This window comes from Macaca nemestrina, chromosome 5 (assembly GCF_043159975.1).
Source record: "Macaca nemestrina isolate mMacNem1 chromosome 5, mMacNem.hap1, whole genome shotgun sequence".
NCBI classification, from domain to species: domain Eukaryota; kingdom Metazoa; phylum Chordata; class Mammalia; order Primates; family Cercopithecidae; genus Macaca; species Macaca nemestrina.
This window is the reverse complement of record NC_092129.1, coordinates 10,138,755-10,160,774: the sequence shown is the minus strand read 5'-3', so window position 1 is coordinate 10,160,774 and position 22,020 is coordinate 10,138,755. Positions and strand designations below refer to the sequence as shown.

The 22,020-nt window shown below is 41.9% G+C and overlaps 1 protein-coding gene across 10 annotated transcripts in view; it reads right to left on the bottom strand.

Annotated features, from left to right (window-relative positions):
- The window catches only part of PRKN (parkin RBR E3 ubiquitin protein ligase), a 1,377,649-nt gene that overhangs the window by 162,738 nt on the left and 1,192,891 nt on the right, over positions 1–22,020 (bottom strand). Inside the window, exon 10 of one of the 10 annotated variants that reach the window (XM_011750982.3) lies at positions 14,419–19,757. The exons of the other annotated variants lie outside the window; for them this stretch is intronic. Within the exon in view, the coding sequence (XP_011749284.2) occupies positions 19,605–19,757 (153 nt within the window). The 3' untranslated portion in view covers positions 14,419–19,604. Of the gene's footprint in view, positions 1–14,418; positions 19,758–22,020 lie in introns of those variants that run through there. 10 annotated transcript variants of the gene reach the window in all.

The window sequence follows — 22,020 nt, the reverse complement described above, 5'->3', positions numbered from 1 at the left end:
TACCAGGAGCTTCCTTGGAGAAAAAAAAAAAAAAAAAAAAAAAAAGGCTGGGCAGTGTGGCTCATGCCTGTAATCCCAACACTTTGGGAGGCTGAGGAGGGCAGATCACAGGTCAGGAGTTTGAGACCAGCCTGACCAACATGGTGAAACCCCGTCTCTACTAAAAATACAAAAATTAGTACGGTGTGGTGGCGCACGCCTGTAATCCCAGCTACTCAGGAGGCTAAGGCAGGAGAATCATTTGAACCCGGGAGGTGGAGGTTGCAGTGAGCCGAGATCGTGCTACTGTACTCCAGCCTGGGCGACAGAGTAAGATTCCATCTCGAAAAAAAAAGAGGAATCACAAATCTGTATTTTAAATTTAAATTTAAATTAAATCCATTGTGCAGCTCAACCCTGTGTGGGCTCAAAAAGGTGCATTTGCAAGCAAGGTTTTGCCTGTGGGCTCCTGAATTCGTGCTCTTGCCAGGATGCTAATCCTCTACCGTCCTTATGATTTCTATAATAAATTTCTGAAGACATATGCACCATTGAGAGGCATATTCTTTACACATGAACACTTTTATAAAATTGTGTTTTAAGAGGAGATTTTAAAGGGCAGGAACCTAAGCTCTTTACTCTCTAGTGATGAGATTCCAGATGCAGTGGCTCCTAAAAATGACGCAAACCTGTGGAGATGGACCTTCTTGATGCTTTGTAATAACTCAACCATCACAGGATGTGAGGCATCATGAAGTGTGACTGTCCCTGAGGTCCCCACATCAAGTTGTTGTTTCCAGTTAATCTGAGACCAGTGCGAAGCCCATTGAAGAAATGCACCCACTTGTGCTTAGTATTCTAATTTTCAAACCCAGCAGGTTCAATTCCCTTATAAAGGTTGGTCTAGGATAGAGTTCTGGGTATAGAAAGGCAATTTAAACAAAATGCTTTACCCTAATTACACAGCAAAGCTATTTGCATAAGTAACCAGTCTGGGTATTAAGAGACCCAAGAGAGTCAGTGGTATTCCAGCAGAAGTTATGTTTTTGTTAACCTTCAAGAAAATAATAGCAAGTTAAGACTTTCAATGTTCTATTTGTAAAAGCAAATGATAGAAGATATAATCCTCTATCATTTGAATGAAATATGTTGGAAAGAGATTGGTCTCTGTTGGAAGTGGGCTGAAAATGGCCCTCCTTTCCCTTGTGGCCATTTTTTGCAGGAGAGGGTGTTGACTGTATTGAGCGTGGATAAGGGAAATAGTTTTTGTTACATCAAAAGAAGCCAGTCCAGACATGATTTTCTTCTTCCAATATGGAAAATGCTATTTTTAAAGAGGCCACTGATCTTTTGTTTGCCGTAGACAATGAAGTAATCTCTTAGGGTAATGGACTCAAACTATAACAAAGGACAGGTTATCTTAAATTTTGATAAGACATTTCTAACAGGTAAACAATGACATTGTTTACTAGGAAGGAAAATAAATGTTCTTTGTGGAGATTTTTAAAAATAGACAAAACAATCACCCAAAGAGATTGGCCTATGAGGCTTAAATCAAGGCACTGCAGGAGCAGTTCAATTTGTCAGGTTGGAAATATGATGTAAGTTTAAAAAATAAAGGAAAATAAACACAATCTAGACTGCTTCTACATATATAGTTTGGATGATTTAAACTTTTGCAACAAAATGATGCTTGGTGTTTATCAATTTTCCCTTCCAATAGAATATAAGCCCCACGAGGCCTAAGACTGTGATGTCAACTGGAAACAAATCCCTTCATTTCTAGACTCCTGGGGAATTGGCAATAAGGATAAAGAAAGTAAGTATTATGAAGGATGAGCAAAATAATAATGCATCTTTCATGGACTCCACAGCCATATCTGACACTCTTATTTCTGTGAAAGGTTTCAGCCCATGACAATTGACTGGACACATTAGGAATTATGGTCATACTGTCACCATCTATTTGAGAACACTAAGCCCTCATGACATGAGCAAATAACAGCACTGACCTGCCCAAGTGACCAGACAATCCTTTAAAGGAGTATCACTAAATTGCAGCATTCCCAGGCCAGGGGTCAAGATGGAACAGAACGATCTGGACTGCAAGTTGCCAGGTTACTGCAGAATGAAAGTGGCAGATGGGTTGATCTCAGGAAAAAAAAAAAAATCTGCCAACTGGTACAGAAAACATTAGTTTGGGAGAAGAATGTCTCACTTTAGCGGAGACAGCTCCCGCAGTTCCATTCATTACGATCCGCGGGAAGGCTGGCCTTGCTGTGAGGGTTCAGCCAAGGCTCAGGCACACGTTTCCCCCTAACACAGACACACATGTGCACATACGCCTACATCGTTGTCACTGTATGCAGAATCTCCTGCCGAGAGCCAAAGTGACAAAAATTATACAGTAGCTTGATGGGAATAAGAACACAAGTGTACCTAATCTATTCAATGTAAGTCTGAAAATGGAAAGAGGTCTACAAAGAACAGTATTACTAAAAGAGTAATAGAGGTGGTTTCATTTTTATTAGTAAAAAATGCTCTAAAGCCCTGAATGCTGCAAATATGATAAAACAGCACATCCCAAGCCCAGAAAAATGGTTTAAAACAACTCTAAGGAAATGACTCCCCTGAAAAATCAAACGGAAGTGGAAACACACTTGGCCAAAAGGGAGGCTCTGGTGCATAACAGACAATATAATAAAATTATAGGGAAACAGTATGATAAAAATGAGTCTGATGAAGTGTGTTGCTATTGTAAGTAAATTCATGCTGGAGAAGTATTGAACAAACCACCAGAAGGGACACCTCATTGGTAGGGATGACACATTTGATGTGCTAACAACTGCCCATTTCTCATGGTCAACAGAGTAGGCTTCCTTTCAGGTCACCATATTGAGCACACCTGGCTTGGACTGAAATTCCTGGTGAGTGGGTCTACAAGGTTTGTCATTAACCCTGCACTCGAAATGATCACACAACCAAGAGGAAGCTCTTTCTACCTTTTAGTGTTGTGAGATGATTGTTCTACACAAGGAGAAAATGATCACATGTGACTATGTAGAGCAAATGTGGACAGGCAAGTCCACCTGACTCTTACTTTGCTGTCCTCCTGACCTCCCTGGTGCACATAGCTATGGGGGTTAGAAGTTAGCATAATTACTTCCGATTAAATTAAGGTGGCACAGCTTTTTCCCCTTTATCTTTGAATATCTATAGGCTTTAAAAATAATATCCATGCTGATGATATTCCATAACATTAGACATGGTTTCATCAATACTGGTAGGCATAAGAATTTTGGGAGTTATACATTAACCTGCCTTCCTCTTGCATCTCAGAGAAAAGTCCATCTGGCCTCCACAGAACCACTCTTGCCATGGTTTTGATTTCTCAGGTCAGGACCAGGACAAGTTCCAATCACTTAGGAAAGCAGATGTTTAGGATATTCCTCTTTGGTGACTCATGAAAATGAAAGACTGGTTTCCAGAAATAAAAATTTGACTGCCTCAGTTCCGAGGGGGGTGGAGCAAGATGGCCGAATAGGAACAGCTCCAGTCTCCAGCTCCCAGCGTGAGCAACACAGAAGACGGGTGATTTCTGCATTTTCAGCTGAGGTACCGGGTTCATCTCACTGGGGAGTGCCAGACAATCGGTGCTGGTCAGCTGGTGCAGACCGACCAGCGAGAGCTGAAGCAGGGCGAGGCATCACCTCACCTGGGAAGTCCAAGGGGGAAGGGAATCCCTTTCCTAGCCAAGGGAAACTGAGACACACAACACCTGAAAAATCGGGTAACTCCCACCCTAATACTATGCTTTACCAAGGGTCTTAGCAAACGGCACACCAGGGGATTATATCCCACACCTGGCCAGGAGGGTCCCACGCCCATGGAGCCTCCCTCATTGCTAGCACAGCAGTCTGAGATCTAACTGCAAGGCAGCAGTGAGGCTGGGGGAGGGGCGCCCGCCATTGCTGAGGCTTAAGTAGGCAAACAAAGTCACCAGGAAGCTTGAACTGGGTGGAGCCCACAGCAGCTCAAGGAGGCCTGCCTGTCTCTGTAGACTCCACCTCTGGGGACAGGGCACAGCTAAAAAAAAGAAGCAGAAACCTCTGCAGATGTAAATGACCCTGTCTGACATCTCTGAAAAGAGCAGTGGATCTCGCAACACCGTGGTTGAGATCTGAGAATGGACAGACTGCCTGCTCAAGTGGGTCCCTGACCCCTGAGTAGCCTAACTGGGAGACATCCCCCACTAGGTGCAGACCGACACCCCACACCTCACACGGCAGGGTACACCCCTGAGATGAAGCTTCCAGAGCAAGAATCAGACAGGAACACTCGCTTTTCAGCAATATTCTATCTTCTGCAGCCTCCGTTGCTGATACCCAGGCAAACAGGGTCTGGAGTGGACCTCAAGCTATCTCCAACAGACCTACAGCTGAGGGTCCTGACTGTTAGAAGGAAAACTAACAAACAGAAAGGACACCTACACCAAAACCCCATCAGTACGCCACCAACATCAAAGACCAAAGGCAGATAAAACCACAAAGATAGGGAAAAAGCAGGGGAGAAAAGCTGGAAATTCAAAAAAGGAGGAGCTGGTACCATTCCTTCTGAAACTATTCCAATCAATAGGAAAAGAGGGAATCCTCCCTAACTCATTTTATGAGGCCAACATCATCCTGATACCAAAGCCTGGCAGAGACACACACAAAAAAAGAAAATTTTAGACCAGTATCCCTGATGAACATCGATGCAAAAATCCTCAATAAAATACTGGCAAACTGAATCCAGCAGCACATCAAAAAGCTTATCCACCATGATCAAGTGGGCTTCATCCCGGGGATGCAAGGCTGGTTCAACATATGCAAATCAATAAACGTAATCCAGCATATAAACAGAACCAAAGACAAGAACCACATGATTATCTCAATAGATGCAGAAAAGGCCTTCAACAAAATTCAACAGCCCTTCATGCTAAAAACTCTCAATAAATTTGGTATTGATGGAACATATCTCAAAATAATAAGAGCTATTTATGATAAACCCACAGCCAATATCATACTGAATGGGCAAAAACTAGAAGCATTCCCTTTGAAAACTGGCACAAGACAGGGATGCCCTCTCTCCCCACTCCTATTCAACATAGTGTTGGAAGTTCTGGCTAGGGCAATCAGGCAAGAGAAAGAAATCAAGGGTATTCAGTTAGGAAAAGAAGAAGTCAAATTGTCCCTCTTTGCAGATGACATGATTGTATATTTAGAAAACCCCATCATCTCAGCCCAAAATCTCCTTAAGCTGATAAGCAACTTCAGCAAAGTCTCAGGATACAAAATCAATGTGCAAAAATCACAAGCATTCTTATACACCAGTAACAGACAAATAGAGAGCCAAATCATGAATGAACTTCCATTCACAATTGCTTCAAAGAGAATGAAATACCTAGGAATACAACTTACAAGGGATGTAAAGGACCTCTTCAAGGAGAACTACAAACCACTGCTCAGTGAAATAAAAGAGGACACAAGCAAATGGAAGAACATACCATGCTCAGGGATAGGAAGAATCAATATCGTGAAAATGGCCATACTGCCCAAAGTAATTTATAGATTCAATGCCATCCCCATCAAGCTACCAATGAGTTTCTTCACAGAATTGGAAAACACTGCTTTAAAGTTCATATGGAACCAAAAAAGACCCCGCATTGCCAAGACAATCCTAAGTCAAAAGAACAAAGCTGGAGGCATCACGCTACCTGACTTCAAACTATACTACAAGGCTACAGCAACCAAAACAGCATGGTACTGGTACCAAAACAGATATATATATACCAATGGAACAGAACAGAGTCCTCAGAAATAATACCACACATCTACAGCCATCTGATCTTTGACAAACCTGAGAGAAACAAGAAATGGGGAAAGGATTCCCTATTTAATAAATGGTGCTGGGAAAATTGGCTAGCCTTAAGTAGAAAACTGATACTGAATCCTTTCCTTACTCCTTATACGAAAATTAATTCAAGATGGATTAGAGACTTAAATGTTAGACCTAATACCATAAAAACCCTAGAAGAAAACCTAGGTAATACCATTCAGGACATAGGCATGGGCAAGGACTTCATGTCTAAAACACCAAAAGCAACGGCAACAAAAGCCAAAATTGACAAATGGGATCTAATTAAACTAAAGAGCTTCTGCACAGCAAAAAAAAAACTACCATTAGAGTGAACAGGCAACCTACAGAATGGGAGAAAATTTTTGCAATCTATTCATCTGACAAAGGGCTAATATCCAAAACCTACAAAGAACTCAAACAAATTTACAAAAACAAACAAACAAACAAACAAACAACCCCATCAAAAAGTGGGCGAAGGATATGAACAGACATTTTTCTTTTTTTTTTTTTTGAGACGGAGTCTCGCTCTGTCGCCCAGGCTGGAGTGCAGTGGCGCGATCTCAGCTCACTGCAACCTCCGCCCCCCAGGTTCACGCCATTCTCCTGCCTCAGCCTCCTGAGTAGCTGGGACTACAGGCGCCCGCCACTGCACTCGGCTAATTTTTTGTATTTTTAGTAGAGACGGGGTTTCACTGTGTTAGCCAGGATGGTCTCGATCTCCTGACCTTGTGATCCGCCCGTCTCGGCCTCCCAAAGCGCTGGGATTACAGGCGTGAGTCACCGTGCCCGGCCATGAACAGACATTTTTCAAAAGAAGACATGCATACAGCCAACAGGCACATGAAAAAATGCTTGTCATCACTGGCCATCAGAGAAATGCAAATCAAAACCACAATGAGATACCATCTCACACCAGTTAGAATGGCAATCATTAAAAAGTCAGGAAACAACAGGTGCTGGAGAAGATGTGGAGAAATAGGAACACTTTTACACTGTTGGTGGGATTGTAAACTAGTTCAACCATTGTGGAAAACAGTATGGAGATTCCTCAAGGATCTAGAACTAGAAATACCATATGACCCAGCCATCCCATTACTGGGTATATACCCAAAGGATTATAAATCATGCTGCTATAAAGACACATGCACACGTATTTTTATTGCAGCACTATTCACAATAGCAAAGACTTGGAATCAACCCAAATGTCCATCAGTGACAGACTGGATTAAGAAAATATGGCACATATACACCATGGAATACTATGCAGCCAAAGAAAAGGATGAATTCATGTCCTTTGTAGGGACATGGATGCAGCTGGAAACCATCATTCTCAGCAAACTATCGCAAGAACAGAAAACCAAACACCGCATGTTCTCACTCATAGGTGGGAATTGAACAATGAGGTCACTTGGACTCGGGAAGGGGAACATCACACACCAGGGCCTATTATGGGGAGGGGGGAGGAGGGAGGGATGGCATTGGGAGTTATACCTGATGTAAATGACGAGTTGATGGGTGCTGACGAGTTGATGGGTGCAGCACACCAACATGGCACAAGTATACCTATGTAACAAACCTGCACGTTGTGCACAAAAAAAAAAAAAAAAAAAAAAAAAAAAAAAAAAAAAAAAAAAAAAAAAAAATTGGCTGCCTCTTAAGCTATTACATTCTCAAACTGTGATGGGATATTCCCATTTGAGCTTAAGATACACCTTTTTTTTTTTTTTTTTTAGACGGGGTCTTGCTCTGTCACCCAGGCTGGAGTGCAGTGGTGTGATCTCGGCTCACAGCAAGCTCCGTCTCCTGGGTTCAAGTGATTCTCCTGCCTCTGCCTCCTGAGTAGCTGGGACTACAGGTGCATGCCACCATGTCCAGCTAACTTTTTAAAAAATTTTTAATAGAGATGGGATTTCACCATGTTAGCCAGGATGGTCTTAATCTCCTGACCTCGACATCCGCCCGCCTTAGCTTCCCAAAGTGCTGGGATTACAGCCCTCTTTTTTTCTTTTTGAAAGAGCCCTCTCTGCTTTGTTTGTTTGTTCACAAGATACATTTTTGAAGGTAAATGTGGGCAAGGAGGTAAACAAACTGAGCCACTACATGAAGGTACCCGAAGTTGGAATCCTTCTAGCAGGCGATTTTCTACCTGACCATGCTGTATGGGTCTTGCTGCTGCTGCTGTTTTTAACTTAAGCGTGACTTTCCCCTGTAAGACATCTCATGAGAAGGCAGGGAAAACCCTACTTTACAATGAGCATGAGAGGGGCCTTATCTCCCAGATCCATCACTGAAAGCTGGGCCACCTGGGGGAAATTATGTAACTTTCCTGACATTTTGTTCCCTCCTCTATAAAATGGTGACAAATAGAATACCTTCCTAAAAGGGTTGTAGAGGGTACTAATCAAGACGACTGATGTGCCAGCATTTTGGGAATCATTAAGGTTTATGAAAAGTTGGTGGTTGTGTAACAATCCGAATCCCAATAGTCATTACTCAAAGAATGAGGTTCCACTTCCTCACCAGCCGGGAGCCCTCCCCTCTGCTGGCTGGCTCCAGGCCCATCCTGAGGTTCCCCGTGCTTCTTCAGAGGCTGCAGACCTTGTTCCTCTTACAAGTTCCTGTGTTGATTTTTGCTCCCTGCCTCTTGGTAGGATCCACGTGGGAGTCTATGGAGCTTCACTGATTGCTTTGGCCACTTCTGGTTTATTCTGGTGCAACCCATAACAGCCGTATTTTAAGGACCCCAGGAATTACGATCTTCTCAAAGCAGAAATGCATTTCTTTGTAACCTTATTATCTAGTATATTTCCTGGTGCAACTAGGATCTCAAGAACTGTAAATAAACAATTGATTGAAAGAAAAAATGATTGAATGAATGAAAGAATCAATGAAAAAGGAGTAGAGAGAGTGGGAAAAAAAAAACAAACCCAGAGGCCTTGCTTTCTCAAGGTTTCTGCAAATGAAAGATATTTATTTATTCAACTGGGCAAGGACTCTTTAGGCAGGCTGCACAGACAGGAGTTGGATGGTGAATGTGGTCATGATCTTGAGAAACAAACTGGGCCTGAGCTGCAGGACAGGGTCAGACCACATAAGGCTGGGACTGGGACTGTGAACAGTCTTTTGGGAGTAAAGTTTTATTTTGGGGAGTGATAGGAGTTATGGGGAAAAAGGGTGAAGAAGGCAAGGTTTGAAAACAGAATAAAACCAAGGCCAGCTATTTTGAGGATGAGCTTGAACAGATCTGAACACGAGGGACAAGGTGACAAAAGGTGAGAGAGGGTTAAGGATCTGCGTCTGTGACTCATGCTGGCTTAGGAGGGAGGTGATGGGTGGGCAGGAAACCGGAGTTGGGGGATGGCCGCTTGTCCTGATGCTTAGAGGCTGGTATCTGGGACCTCACTGTAAAGAGACTAGGTCCAGGGAAAGGGGACCCAGTGACTAGGGCCTGAAAGAAAACTTTGTTGCTATGGGAACCAGGAGACCAGAAGGGCTCTGGTGCCAGGAAGACTGGGGAAAGGCCAGGAACCCTGCCCTTGGCAAGTGCAAGTCCAGAGCGGCAAGCTCCTTGGTGCTGCTGTCATGGTGCCTACTATGGGAGTCCTCCGAGTTCCTCTCCCCTGAAGCCAAGGATGTCTCCTGGTCTCAGGCAGGACTGAACTTTGAGGTGGCAGTTGAGAGGCCCAATTGTTGGTTAAAGATGGGCCAGGGGGAATATCTTCATCACAAGATGCATAAAAGCAACTCTATACCCGTCTTATTTCCTTTAAAAAGCATGAGGCCAACGTGCAGTGTCTTCCAGGCTGTTTTCTAAATCGTGCCATGAAAGGGCACACTCACACTACTGACACGTCCTGCTTTTATTGTTACACCTTCCTCCAACTGCATCTACTGAACATCTCTTATATGCACGGTACCAATGAGAAATCAGCATCCAACTGTTTCCCCGCTTCCTATTACCTGAAAACCCAGAACAGCGTTGAGATAATTTAAAATGAAAACAGCAAAAGTGACCCATAATATCACCGTATTAACCTGGTAAATTTTCTGGATTCTGGATTTCTTGTGAGTTTTTAATCCATGTGCATATATTTTGGTAACATTGCACTCATAGTAAATGTGATTTTGGTGAGCTTATTCTTATACGATTATACTGCCTTTAGAGTTGAATCTTATTTTTCGGGCATTTGGTCGTGGGATGCTTAGGCTATGAGAAGCTAGATCTCAACATTTAAAGCAGGATCATCTAAAACAGGGAGTCAGTTGTGTTATTTCACGTGTGTTTCATTTGAAACAGTGTATCATTCTGCTACTACGGTAACTAAAGCAAATTACCCTTAGGACTGATTACAGCATTGAATAAAGGAAGATAAAATTGAGTACACTGCCATTTTCAGTGCTTCTCGGCTTCTACATCCTTATCCACTACGACAAATCTGACGGCATCCACTTTGCAGTTGGTTAGCTTTCGCCTCGACAGGCCTCAAGGTTCTTCTGATGGGATTTTAGTCAATGGAAATCACCACCATTTAAGCACAGCCGCCTAGTACAGCTAGATATTTAAGGAAAAGAAAAAAAAAGAAGCTAATGGCTTTTCACACATGCACTGAAAAAAATTAATAACTTGATAATTTCTGGTAAAGGAGAAAATTGTTTTCCTTGTAAGGCTGCAAAGTTCAACATTATGTGATTTATCTCAGTGACCTGTAAGCAGTGCCTATAATTGTTAAAAATAACCATCAAGCTGGCTTTTAAGAAACTTCATTATGGTACAGCTAACACAACGCCCAACTCCATTACTTTTTTTCTATATAACCTTAAAACAGAGCTAGATCATTCCTAGTGTTTCCAAGGTGTTACTTTAAGAAAAGTGGGCCAGGTGCGGTGGCTCATGCCTGTAAGCCCAGCACTTTGGGAGGCTGAGGTGGGTGGATCACCTGAGGTCAGGAGTTCGAGGCCAGCCTGTCCAATGTGGTGAAACCCTGTCTCTACTGAAAAAAAAAAAAAAAATGCAAAAATTAGCTGAGTGTGATGGTGGGTGCCTGTAATCCTAGTTACTCGGGAGGCTGAGGTAGGAGAATTGCTTGAACCCAGGAGATGGAGGTTGCAGTGAGCCAAGATTGCACCACTGCACACTCCAGTCTGGGTGACAGAGCAAGACTCCTTCTCAAAAAAGAAGAAGAAGAAGAAGAAAAGTGGGCTAGGTGTGGTGGCTCACGCCTGTAATCCCAACACTTTGGGAGGCCAAGACGGGTGGATCACCTGAGATTAGGAGTTCGAGACCAGCCTGGCCAACATGGTGAAACTCTGTCTCTACTAAAAATACAAAAACTAGCCGGGCGTGGTGTCGCATGCTTGTAATGCCAGCTACTCGGGAGGCTGAGGCAGGAGAATCGCTGGAACCCAGGAGGCGCATGTTGCAGTGAGCTGAGGTCGTGCCACTGTATTCCAGCCTGGGTGACAGAGCAAGACTCCATCTCAAAAAAAACAAAAACAAAAAACAAAAAACACACACACACACAAAAAAAAAGAAAAAAGAAAAGTACAGGAACATGACTCTTAAATAAGTCACCATTTCAGTGGATGCATTTATTGAATTGATGGTTTCAGTAAGTTGTTTCTCATTGTACGTATCATTTTAAAAGTTGTATTTAATCCACAGGTTTAATGATTAATTTATTTCCAATTATGGTAAAAATATAGTATTATTGAGTTCATAGTAATAGTGTTGATTTCAACTTACAATGGAGCAAACAGGTTTTGTAATTGCCTTGGGAAAGCCAGAACAGAGAAAGTAATTCTATCAGCAACATGGAAGCAAAATGAGTAGATGCCTTCTTTTATCTGGGGAGCACATTTTCAATCATGAGCTCATGATTGACAAGCGTGAGTTTGTTTGGCTGGGGCAGGGTTCTGTATGACTGACCTGTCTTTTCAGGTTCATTCATGTTGACCAATCTTTATGGATCTGGGAGCAGGAAGTCAACCTAGAATCACCAAATTTGGTTACTCATATGGTGACATCCCAGGGCATCAAAACCACTGAATCTTTTGGTTTCATGGGGCTCTGCTTGGGTAAAGACCCAGGCACACAGTTATAAGATGAAATCAAGAGTTGAGGTAGTAGTTGCACAAACCTATGTGTGATAAATAGAACTATATGCACATACTGTAACAAAGTCAATTTCCTGGTTTTGGTACTGTACTCTAGCTATGTAAGAGGTAGCCATTCGGAAAAAGCTGGTGAAGGGTACCTGGGGCCTTTCTGTGCTATGTCTACAACTTCCAGTGTATCTATTGCTATTTCAAAATAAAAAGTAAAGCGGAAATGAAATCAAGAGGACTATTATTTCCTTTGGGAGACTGGTAGAAGTTGGCAGCATGGTGGCTTCAAGCTGGAGGGACATTTGGCTTCTACGAGGGCATGTGTGGGTCCAGCTCTCCAGACACCTTAGATGAAGGTCACTGGCCTGGAAATGGGGCCAGGGGCACTCACTGCCTCCCTCACTGGCAGCTGGACAGTGACTCCACACCATGGGGCAGGGGAGGTGACAACCTAGGTGCATGAGAGGGGGACTGGCCCCCACCCTGCATAGCTGCTGGTGAGGAAATTCTCTCAGGACAGCTCAGCCCTGCTTCCCAGAGGATGAGAGGACTTCACAAAGCTGTCCACTGCTACTGAACGAACAGTGTCCTGTGCAGGGAAAGCAGCAGAAGGGCCCAGAAACAGTTAGTAGCCAACCTCCAACCTGGACAGCGAGGTCAAGTGCGGGCTGCTGTGGCACTGGACACTGCCCCTGGTTGTGCAGTCCCAGGGCTCTGGGTGAGAGGTGGACCGAGACTCACATCTGCCCTTGCTGGGTTCCACCACCTTCTGGCAAAGAGCATTATTGGTGCAATGTTAACGCCACGGCCTCCTCCCAGCAGCACAAGCCCAGCCTCCACTCACCTAGCCCCCTGGTGAGGTGAACCATGGCTCCTGTCCAGGGGCCCATTGCAAGTGTCCATGCATCCTCCTGCCTGCTGCAGAGGGCCGGCGGTGTGCCTTGACACTTGGCTATGCATCCCACCCACCTATAGTAGCCCCTGGCAGCTGCTTTGCACGGAAGAGGCACCTGGTGAACACTGGCTGAATTGAGTCAAATAGAAAGCAGCTGTCACTCAGAGAGCAGCCCTCCACACCAATGCCAGGGAGAGGAAGGTTGAGCACAAGAGAATCTCCCTCTATCTACAGAAATGCCTGAGCACACATCTCTGGGAAAAAACTGCCCTCGTGTCCAGATGCAAGTAAATGATAAACTCCTCTTGAGACTTCAGACAGAGAGCACAGACGTTTATAGTGCAATGTACTTTTAACACCCAGAGACAATAAGCCCTCTTGCCAAGTCTTTGCTTTGGGAGTATAGGCTAATTGAGGGAGATTGCACTGTCAGTGAAAAAAGTAGAATGTTCGATACCAAGTAGGGAGGGGGTCTGCCTCTCCAAGTTGGGGAGGGAGGGAAGAGAAAGGCAGTGCTGTTCAAGGTTCCCCTCTGAATCCTGCTCACCTTTAAATACCTCCGGCAGGCCTGCATAAAGGGCCTATCTCCCCTCCTCATCTAGTAGAAAATACCAGCAGGATTGCTCTGAATGATGAGACAGGAGCCTCCATTAAAATGCAGACTCCAATTACTCTGAAGTCCGGGCACTAAGCTTATCCTCCAGACTTTTACCTGTCTAGCAATGTTGATTAGTATCAGGGTAGTAACATATCTCCCTCCAAAGCATGGAGAGCTCAGAGGGAATCCACCATTGAAAGATGGGTGGATTCAGCATGATCAGATCTGGATGGGCTGAGCCCAAGGAGAATGTGGGCTGGAGATGAGGAATAGGCAGGTGTGATGGAGAACTTACAAGGGCACCATGAAAGGGAAGAGATGTAAACAAGCAAAAAGATATGAGCTTATCTGTTATGTGTTTCTTTACAATTTTACAAAAGGTTAGTCCTCATGGTGTACTTGAATAATTTCCATTTACGTGAAGGGTAAGATCATTTTTTACATTTAGCCATCATCTTCATTGACGATGCAATTCTTAAAGAACCTTAGAGAATCTAGAGGAAATAGAGTAGCGGACTTCAGCGCATTCCTCCATCTTATTCTCCTGCCCACACCCAGGATCAGAAGAAGAACACATTGTCATTCAGTCTGAAACCACCTCAAACAAGCAGGGTTTGGTAACAATTAGAAGGTGAAAGAGAAAAATCACCTAAGCTGATCGAATTTCTTTCTAAAGAGGAGCAGCAGCAATGTCAAAAGGGAGGAAGTGTATTAATTGAGGATGGGGAGGAGGAACAGCTTGAGGAAACTTGTGTTTCCAATAACAGCTTCACCAGTAGAGGTTGGCTGTGGTTTGCATTTTCTTGCTGTAGGCAGGTGCACAGTTGATGGAAGGCCATGCTTATGAGTCTTTGATGACAAATGATGGGTACATGATGGGTTGATACTCTCCTGAGCTTTCTTCACTTTCTTGGCTTCTCTCTATGCTCAAATCTCTCTATGCTTTTTTTTTTTTTTGGAGACAGAGTCTTGCTCTGTCATCCAGGCTGGAGTACAATGGCATGATCTCAGTTTACTGCAACCTCTGCCTCCTGGGTTCAAGTAATTCTCCTGCCTCAGCCTCCTAAGTAGCTGGGATTACAGGCGGCCACCACCTTGCTCGGCTAATTTTTTTGTATTTTTAGTAGAGATGGGGTTTCGCCATGTTGGCCAGGCTCATCTCAAACTCTTGACCTCAGGTGATCCACCCACCTCGGCCTTTCAAAGTGCTGGGATTACAGGAGTGAGCCACTGTGCCCAGCCAATAATTAATTCTTTATTTTGAAATGTTCTAGGAGGAGGGAAAAATATCTGGCCATATTTCCAAAGGTTAGTAGTTAATAGTTAAATATTAACAAAGAAGATTATGGCTAAAGATCCCCTAAAGTTTGAATCCTGGGTCTTATTTAATTGGTGACTTGAATAACATATTTGAAAGTAGGCTCATGAATCTATAGATGAATCTTCAAAATACCTTGATTATGATAAAAGAGAACTCCAATGCTGATGAGTAGGCTTGACTTATGACGAGAAAGCTGGTCTTCCAAATCAAAATGTAGTGAAGACATTTTACATAAAGACACAAGAAACTCCTCATAGTCATCTTTGTATCACAGATGCTTACCTAGTATCTGATATAGGGTCAGTACCCATAAATGCTTGTTGAAATCAGGGTTCAGTTAGACAGAAAGTTACAGAGCTTAATTAAACATATAACTATTATTTATAGTATAATGTATTTATAGTATAATGGGCATTATTACTAATAAACTCATGTTTACTGGCCTCTTCTCCCATATGTGAAGACAGATTTCTTATTAATCCTGGGACTTAAATGAGTTTGTTCTCAGTAGGATCTCAAAGTCGTAAGACAGATTTCTTATTAATCCTGGGACTTAAATGAGTTTGTCCTCAGTAGGATCTCAAAGTTGTAAGACAGCTACCAAGATTGACAATTATTAGACAGTGTCAGAGTTGGGGGTGAGTCTTAGGTTGGGTTGATGAAGCAGGAGACTTCTAGTTCTGGACAAAATGAAGAACAAGAGAGTGATAAACAATGACCATATATGAGCAACGCATTACCCATTTGCCTACATATATTCATTTTGCACTATGGAATTACATATTTTTCATTTCCAAGAATTTGTTACTCATCCATTGTTGCAGGTCTGACAAATTACCGAAAGCAAAGCATAAAATTAGGATAGAAATCCCATTGTATTACAGTTCCATGGAAATTATGCAGAAACTCAACTGCATAGAAGAGTGTGTGAAAGACACAGTGGTTGCCCTGGGGAAGCTTGCTTTCCACTTAAGTATTAAACATGTCATTTTCATATTTGAGCAAAAACCTGAATAAACTCTGCCCTCAAAGAAAAGAAAGATCACCACTGACTATGCACTTCATATAAGCATCACTGCTACATTTTAAAGTATCCCGGATAGTTCCATGATGTTAATTAAGACAGCAACACTTTATTACACACATTACTAATGCGGCAAGCTCTGAAGGTCAGGGAGTGGCCGGCTGGTCTTCACCTTGGCCCATTTGGGAGGTCTGTTTTCACCTTTGGATTATCTGGCCTCTCAGTTTGATTACTGGGGCCATAAACAGCTTTCCTGTGAGAGCTCAGGTGAACATTTCTTGCTCATTAGGCCTCTTCCAGACAAGCCTCCCTTGCATGCAATGAATATGCGCTTGATGCCCAATGAACATGCCCTTGATGGCCAGGCATTGCTCTTGACATTCTGGTTGATGATTAGTCATCAGACATGTACTCCATCAGAACAGAGATGCAAACTGAGAATATTGAATTTTATGAGTTTCATTCCAGAGAAAGCTCTGTTGGGGCTGGGTGGGGTGGCAGGAGGGATGTGGACAGCGAGTATTGATGCGGTGTGTGTGTATATAATCTTCTCCTGGGAGAGGTGTTTCTTAAAAAGCCGAGTTGGTTTTCAACGTGATATTTAACCGAATGCTGCCAAATTGTGCTGCCTCCCCAGGGCGTTAAAAAATCCATTAATAAAGTGTTTGTTGTTGTCAGGATGTCTATTCCAAAGCTTGGACTGTGTGAAGGGCTGACTCCCCACAAGAGACCGAAGACGGGCGAGGGAGGTAGAGGAGAGGGCTGAAGATGGATATGTGCTGCCTTGCTGACAAGTGGTGAGGACAAGCGAGGCAATGGATCTGTAGAATTTTCCATTAAATCAAGAAAAACACAACTTGCCCCCAACATCACCTCTGATGGTTTCTTAGACCAGCTGCTTCCCTGACGCCCTACTGAGGAACAAATTGCTTTCCTGGCAGGACATTTGGACACTCCTGCATTAATAGATATGGATCCCAGCATGCCAAGCCAAGTGAGAAGGCAATTTAATATGAGCAACACTGTCATCTCAATTTAGGACAACAGCTAGAATGTCCTACAGGGCACTGCAACAGCTTCGAGAAGTACACGACAGAAGACATTCTCACCGTCTTGAGGCTACAGAAAGCTGGTGTTTCTAGTAAACAGTCAGACCAAGGATAATAGAAAATGTAATGCAAAGATGACAGCAGCATTGTCCTATCTGTGAACATCAGTTTCAATTCCTGTAGCTTTCCCTTCTGTAGAGAACAGAGGTCCTTTTTAGGGTACTTCCCTTCTACCTCAATCCCATCACACAGACACAAACAAAAAGCCCAGTGACGTCTTATCAATAAAGAAATAGGTAACATTAGATGACAGACGTTGTATACCTACATTTGAGGAAGGTCAAAGTAAGAGGTAACTTCAAGTTTGCATGTTCAAACTTACTTATCTATCTTTGATGCTATGCAAGACAAAAATAAATGGAAGCCCTTTAAATTTCCGTCTCCTAACGCTAGCCTGTATGCAAGAAAAATAAATTGTTTGCTTTTTTAAAAAAAACTCTAAATGCATTATGTTTTGGTACATACTTTAATATTAGTTTCTATTTTATTTTTCCATAATAAAGACATGGCTGAATCCATTGTAGCTATTATGCTAAGATAATTTATGCTAGGATAATATTTTTGATAGGAATTCTCATAACAAATCAGCTTCACGCACCAATTACAAAATTGGGAGATAACTAAATTTTTATAAAACTTTCTGGCAATATCTACTGATACAACAGTTTATTTTAAGTCAGTATGGTTTCTTATCAATCATATTGAAAGGGATTCATATAGAAATTGAGAATAAAATAGGTTCACATGTAACAAAAATACAAATGTGTATCTCCCATTAGACAGAGCCTCTCTAGACAGAGACAGAAAAAGTGACACAGTAGATTCACACTGGAGTTTGCTTGCAGACCACGGTGATTCCTATCAATTGCAATGCTTCTCATGGTGTCATTTTGCATTAGACACAAAATCACAAAATAACTCAATTGGCCGTTACCATGAACACTTCACCAAGGAACTAGCTATGTGATAGCTCGTAAGGCCATCATTATTACGTTGTCAAAGTCCCTACTGCTAACATTTATTGTATGGTGAAAAAGGTCTTCCCCTGTCTCACGTGTGTTCAATGAGGTGACATTGTTTTATAAATCAATTTCATGGAGAGTAAGTATTTATCTTAAAATGTTATCCTTTTATCCTTCCCTGTTCCTCCTCTTCTCCCTCCTGTTATTGTTTTTCTTCTTTTGCAAAACGTTTGCCAACACAGAAGCAAACCCATTTTCAGAACAACCATCTGAGAAACCCATCAAGCAAGGATAGCACCTGTGACCAGAGAAGAGCCTCTTAGCAAGAGAGAGATTGGGAATAACATTTCGCATACTGCTTGGGAAGGAAGAGGAAAAAATGAACACAATTTAATCCATGAATTTTTAAAAAAATGTTCCTATCCAGATAGTTCTCATTATTTTTTGATTAAATGTTTTTTAACATAAAAATCCCTTACTTGTTTCCACTATTTTCTATTTGTGGAAAGGCCAGAAAATAATACCAGTTTTCTGTGCATAGATCTATCATAGCACTGCCAAAAGTATGTTGGAATTATCTTAGATTGTGGACTCCCTGAGCAGCAAGAGTGGTCTAGTCTTATATTTGCAGCACCTGTGAAAAATAACTCCATATAATATTGGGCAGAAGTGTTCTGAATGAAATGCTCCCAAATAGAAAAAAAATTGTTTTGTGTATCTATAGGAAGATATTTCAAAACAATATCTTACTTTTTATTTTTCCAGAGACAGGGTCTCACTCTGTTGCCCAGGCTAGAGTACAATGGTATGAACATAGCTCACTGTAGTCTTGAATTCCTGGGCTCAAGTGATCCTCCTGCCTCAGTATCCCAAGTAGCTAGAACTACGGGTGCATGCTCCCACGCTCGGCTAATTTTTTTTATTATTTTTGGTAGAAATGGGGCCTCACTATGCTGCCCAGGCTTAAAACTATCTTTACACTCAACAGTAGTTAAAACCAAAATTAGTTTAAATTGAAGGTTTTGAATTCCAGAGGGATTATGCTTTTTCAGAGCTGAATTTCCTCAAACAACTGTAACCTCATCTGCTTGCATAGGATGTTACATTTATTAAATACTAAACAAAAACTGGTGAATATGGAGGTGAAGAGATATTTCTGCAAAGGAGTCTTGATGAGTAAAAGTTTTCAAAATTATACCTTCACCTCTTATCAGTGCACAACATCATAAGAGTTTGGAGGGAGACACTCATCTGCTTTCCTTCCCAATGAGTAGGTGTACGCAGGACGGAGCCTGTCAGGAGAGCAGAGCTGGCTGCTGTCCTTGCATCCATTTGACGTAGGAGATCACAGGAAACAACGTGAAATTCTGCAGACTGGTTTTAACATTTCTTTAATTTTTTACACATTTCAAAACATCAAGTATGTTTGTTGTAGCTTGTTCTTATGTCTACTCTGTCTAAGCAAATGATATTTCATCTCTTAATGTGGAAATAAGATTTCTGAGTCAACACATTCATTTATTTTCTAAAGGGGGTGTGTGTGTGTGTGTGTGTGTGTGTGTGTGTGTGTTCGTGTGTGTGTGGTTCTGTATGAGATGAACGGGTGAAGCCATAAGATATATAGTATAAAGCCATCTTTTATAAAACAGGAAAACAAACCTTACACCAAAAATTTGCTCTGTAGAGTTGCAAGTCTCAGAAAGTTTAGGAGTGTCATCTCTCCTGTTCCTGGGTCTGTAGAAGAGGGTTCACTTCTTCTAGGCCCTGAGGACTTTCTTCCTGGAGCCTAGCCTGCCTGTGAGTAGGCTGCTCTGATCTCTTCTCCCTGAACTCCAACATCTTGCTTTCAGCTTTGCCTTCTAAATACTGGAATAAAAGGGCCAACAGGTCAGGGATGTTGGGAGCAGGAGAACTGCAGTGCTGCATGAATTTAAGGGATGCTTTTATTATAAAACCAGAGAAGGGAAAATGATCAGAAAGCAAAAAGAGGAAAAGTTTAGTTTATGAGAAGGCTATAAGAGGTAGGTTCCCAGAGCCTAAGTATTAAAATATGGACAGAGACAAGAGAATCTACCTTCACTTAGTATCCCTATACTTGGGATCTTTGAAGGCTATACTATTTTTAAAAATTATTCTATTTAACGCATTGCATCAGAAATGTTTCTATGTTAATCTGGAAATAGGTATTCTAATTATAGATGCTAAAAATGTTCTGTATACTACTTGGCTATAGAATAGCCTACAGATACAATAAAAAATTATTTAAAGTAATTTTTGGCAAACAACCCAATAACTTAGATAATGTTATAAATATGGGTATCGAATATTTTAAATCAAATTATACCAGTGTCTCAAATATATAACAAACATAACACAAAAGATTAACTGAAAGATAGGTTTAAGTTGCCTGTAACCCAAATCTGTGTATATATACAATTTAGTATTGTGTATCCTCTAAAGACTGCAGCTTGAATATAATTAAATGATCACTCACATATAGTAGTGGGCTGATAAACCAGCTCTTTTCCAACCTTCCTAAAAAAAAAGTCAGTCTCATAAGTACTCTCATCATGGTCAGTTTCAAGCTGCCAACATGAAGTTGCTGAACATGGAGCCAGGAAAAGATGTTCATAACTGGCTCTTGTGAACCTGGTACAGCTGGCTCCAGCCTCCAGCAGACACTCATGTGTTCAGACACGTGAATGTGCGTGCACACACACATACCTGTCCAACAGCTTTCAGTTATTGTGCTTGAGTATTGAATAATTTCTTCTTGCTTACTTTGAAAAGTACCTAGGCTACAACAATTGGCAAAAAGTTTCTTTAATGCACACAAACTAAAATATTAAGTGATAATTTCCTATTGTCTTCTTTTTTGTTGTCCTGTCTTGTTAATCCTTTCTTGTTTACCTGCTATAACCATTAGAAGTTCTGCTAACATCTTAAATAAAATAGAAATATTCAAAAAATAAATATAATATAAATAAATAAATATAATGAAATAAAATCTCACTGCATCAGTAATTGCTACTTGAGGAGAAAACCCTCTGATATAATTTTACATTTACTCATCCATTCATTTGCAAACATTTGCTAAGCACCGTAGGGGACAGAAAAGACTCTATCCTCTGAAGTTTCAATAATGTAATCTATGAAATAAACTGACAGTAGACAGATCAATACGGTAAAATACAGACAAATTTATTATGTACATATGCATGGGAGTCCCTCAAAATATAAGGCTCAAAGAAGGGCTAGGTAATTGGAGTTTATATAGAATCCCTGGGCTACACAAAGGAATAGAGGTTTGGGGACTCTGGCTGGGAGGTGGTAACAGGTTATGGAAGGGTGAGGGGAAGAAATGTATGATGAACAAAGGCTATCTTGTAATGCAGATAGAAAGCCTCATAAGTAGTAAAAGTTGTTTCAGTGCATCTCTCAGAAGAATTTGTGATCACCTGTGACAGAGTCTGTCTGGGTAAGATATCACCTCCAATCTTATCTCCTGTGATGAGATCTTCTCTGGTTTGTGAGACTCCTATGACAATTGTTTTCCTTTATAGATATAGATTTCTTTCATAAAAGAACAGCTATTCAGAGCCACTCCTGTGTCTGCAATTTCTCAGAATAACCAGCTCAAAATATGCCAAAGAAGTATATTCTGGGGTGGCATGTTCTGGTCTCCTACCATCATACTTACGGGTGAAGTGTCTTGAGTCCCAACAGCACCAAGTATGAACTTGGTGCCAGGGATTTGTTGTACATTTCTGTAATTTGTGTTTCGCACAAACAATTCCACCTGTAAGGCCAGAGGGGCTGGGAAACAGGTCGTTCCCCTCCCTGGACCTTACAACCTGCTGGGTGCTATGCCCACATGAGGGAGGGGTGCCTTTTAATTCACAGCAAGATGCCTTCTGCTGCCAAGTGCTGTGGCCTCTCTCTGCCTGAGGGGTGGGGTGAGGAATATTTACCCATGGGTAGCACCTTGTAAAATCTAAAAGGTGGGGAGGCAAAGAGGACACGCACTGCATCTTCTTCCCTTGCACTTCCTTTTACTACTAGAATGAGAGTTTCCTCTTTCGTTGACACTCTAATATTCGTGGTCAGGTCAAGCTATTGTTAATCAGAA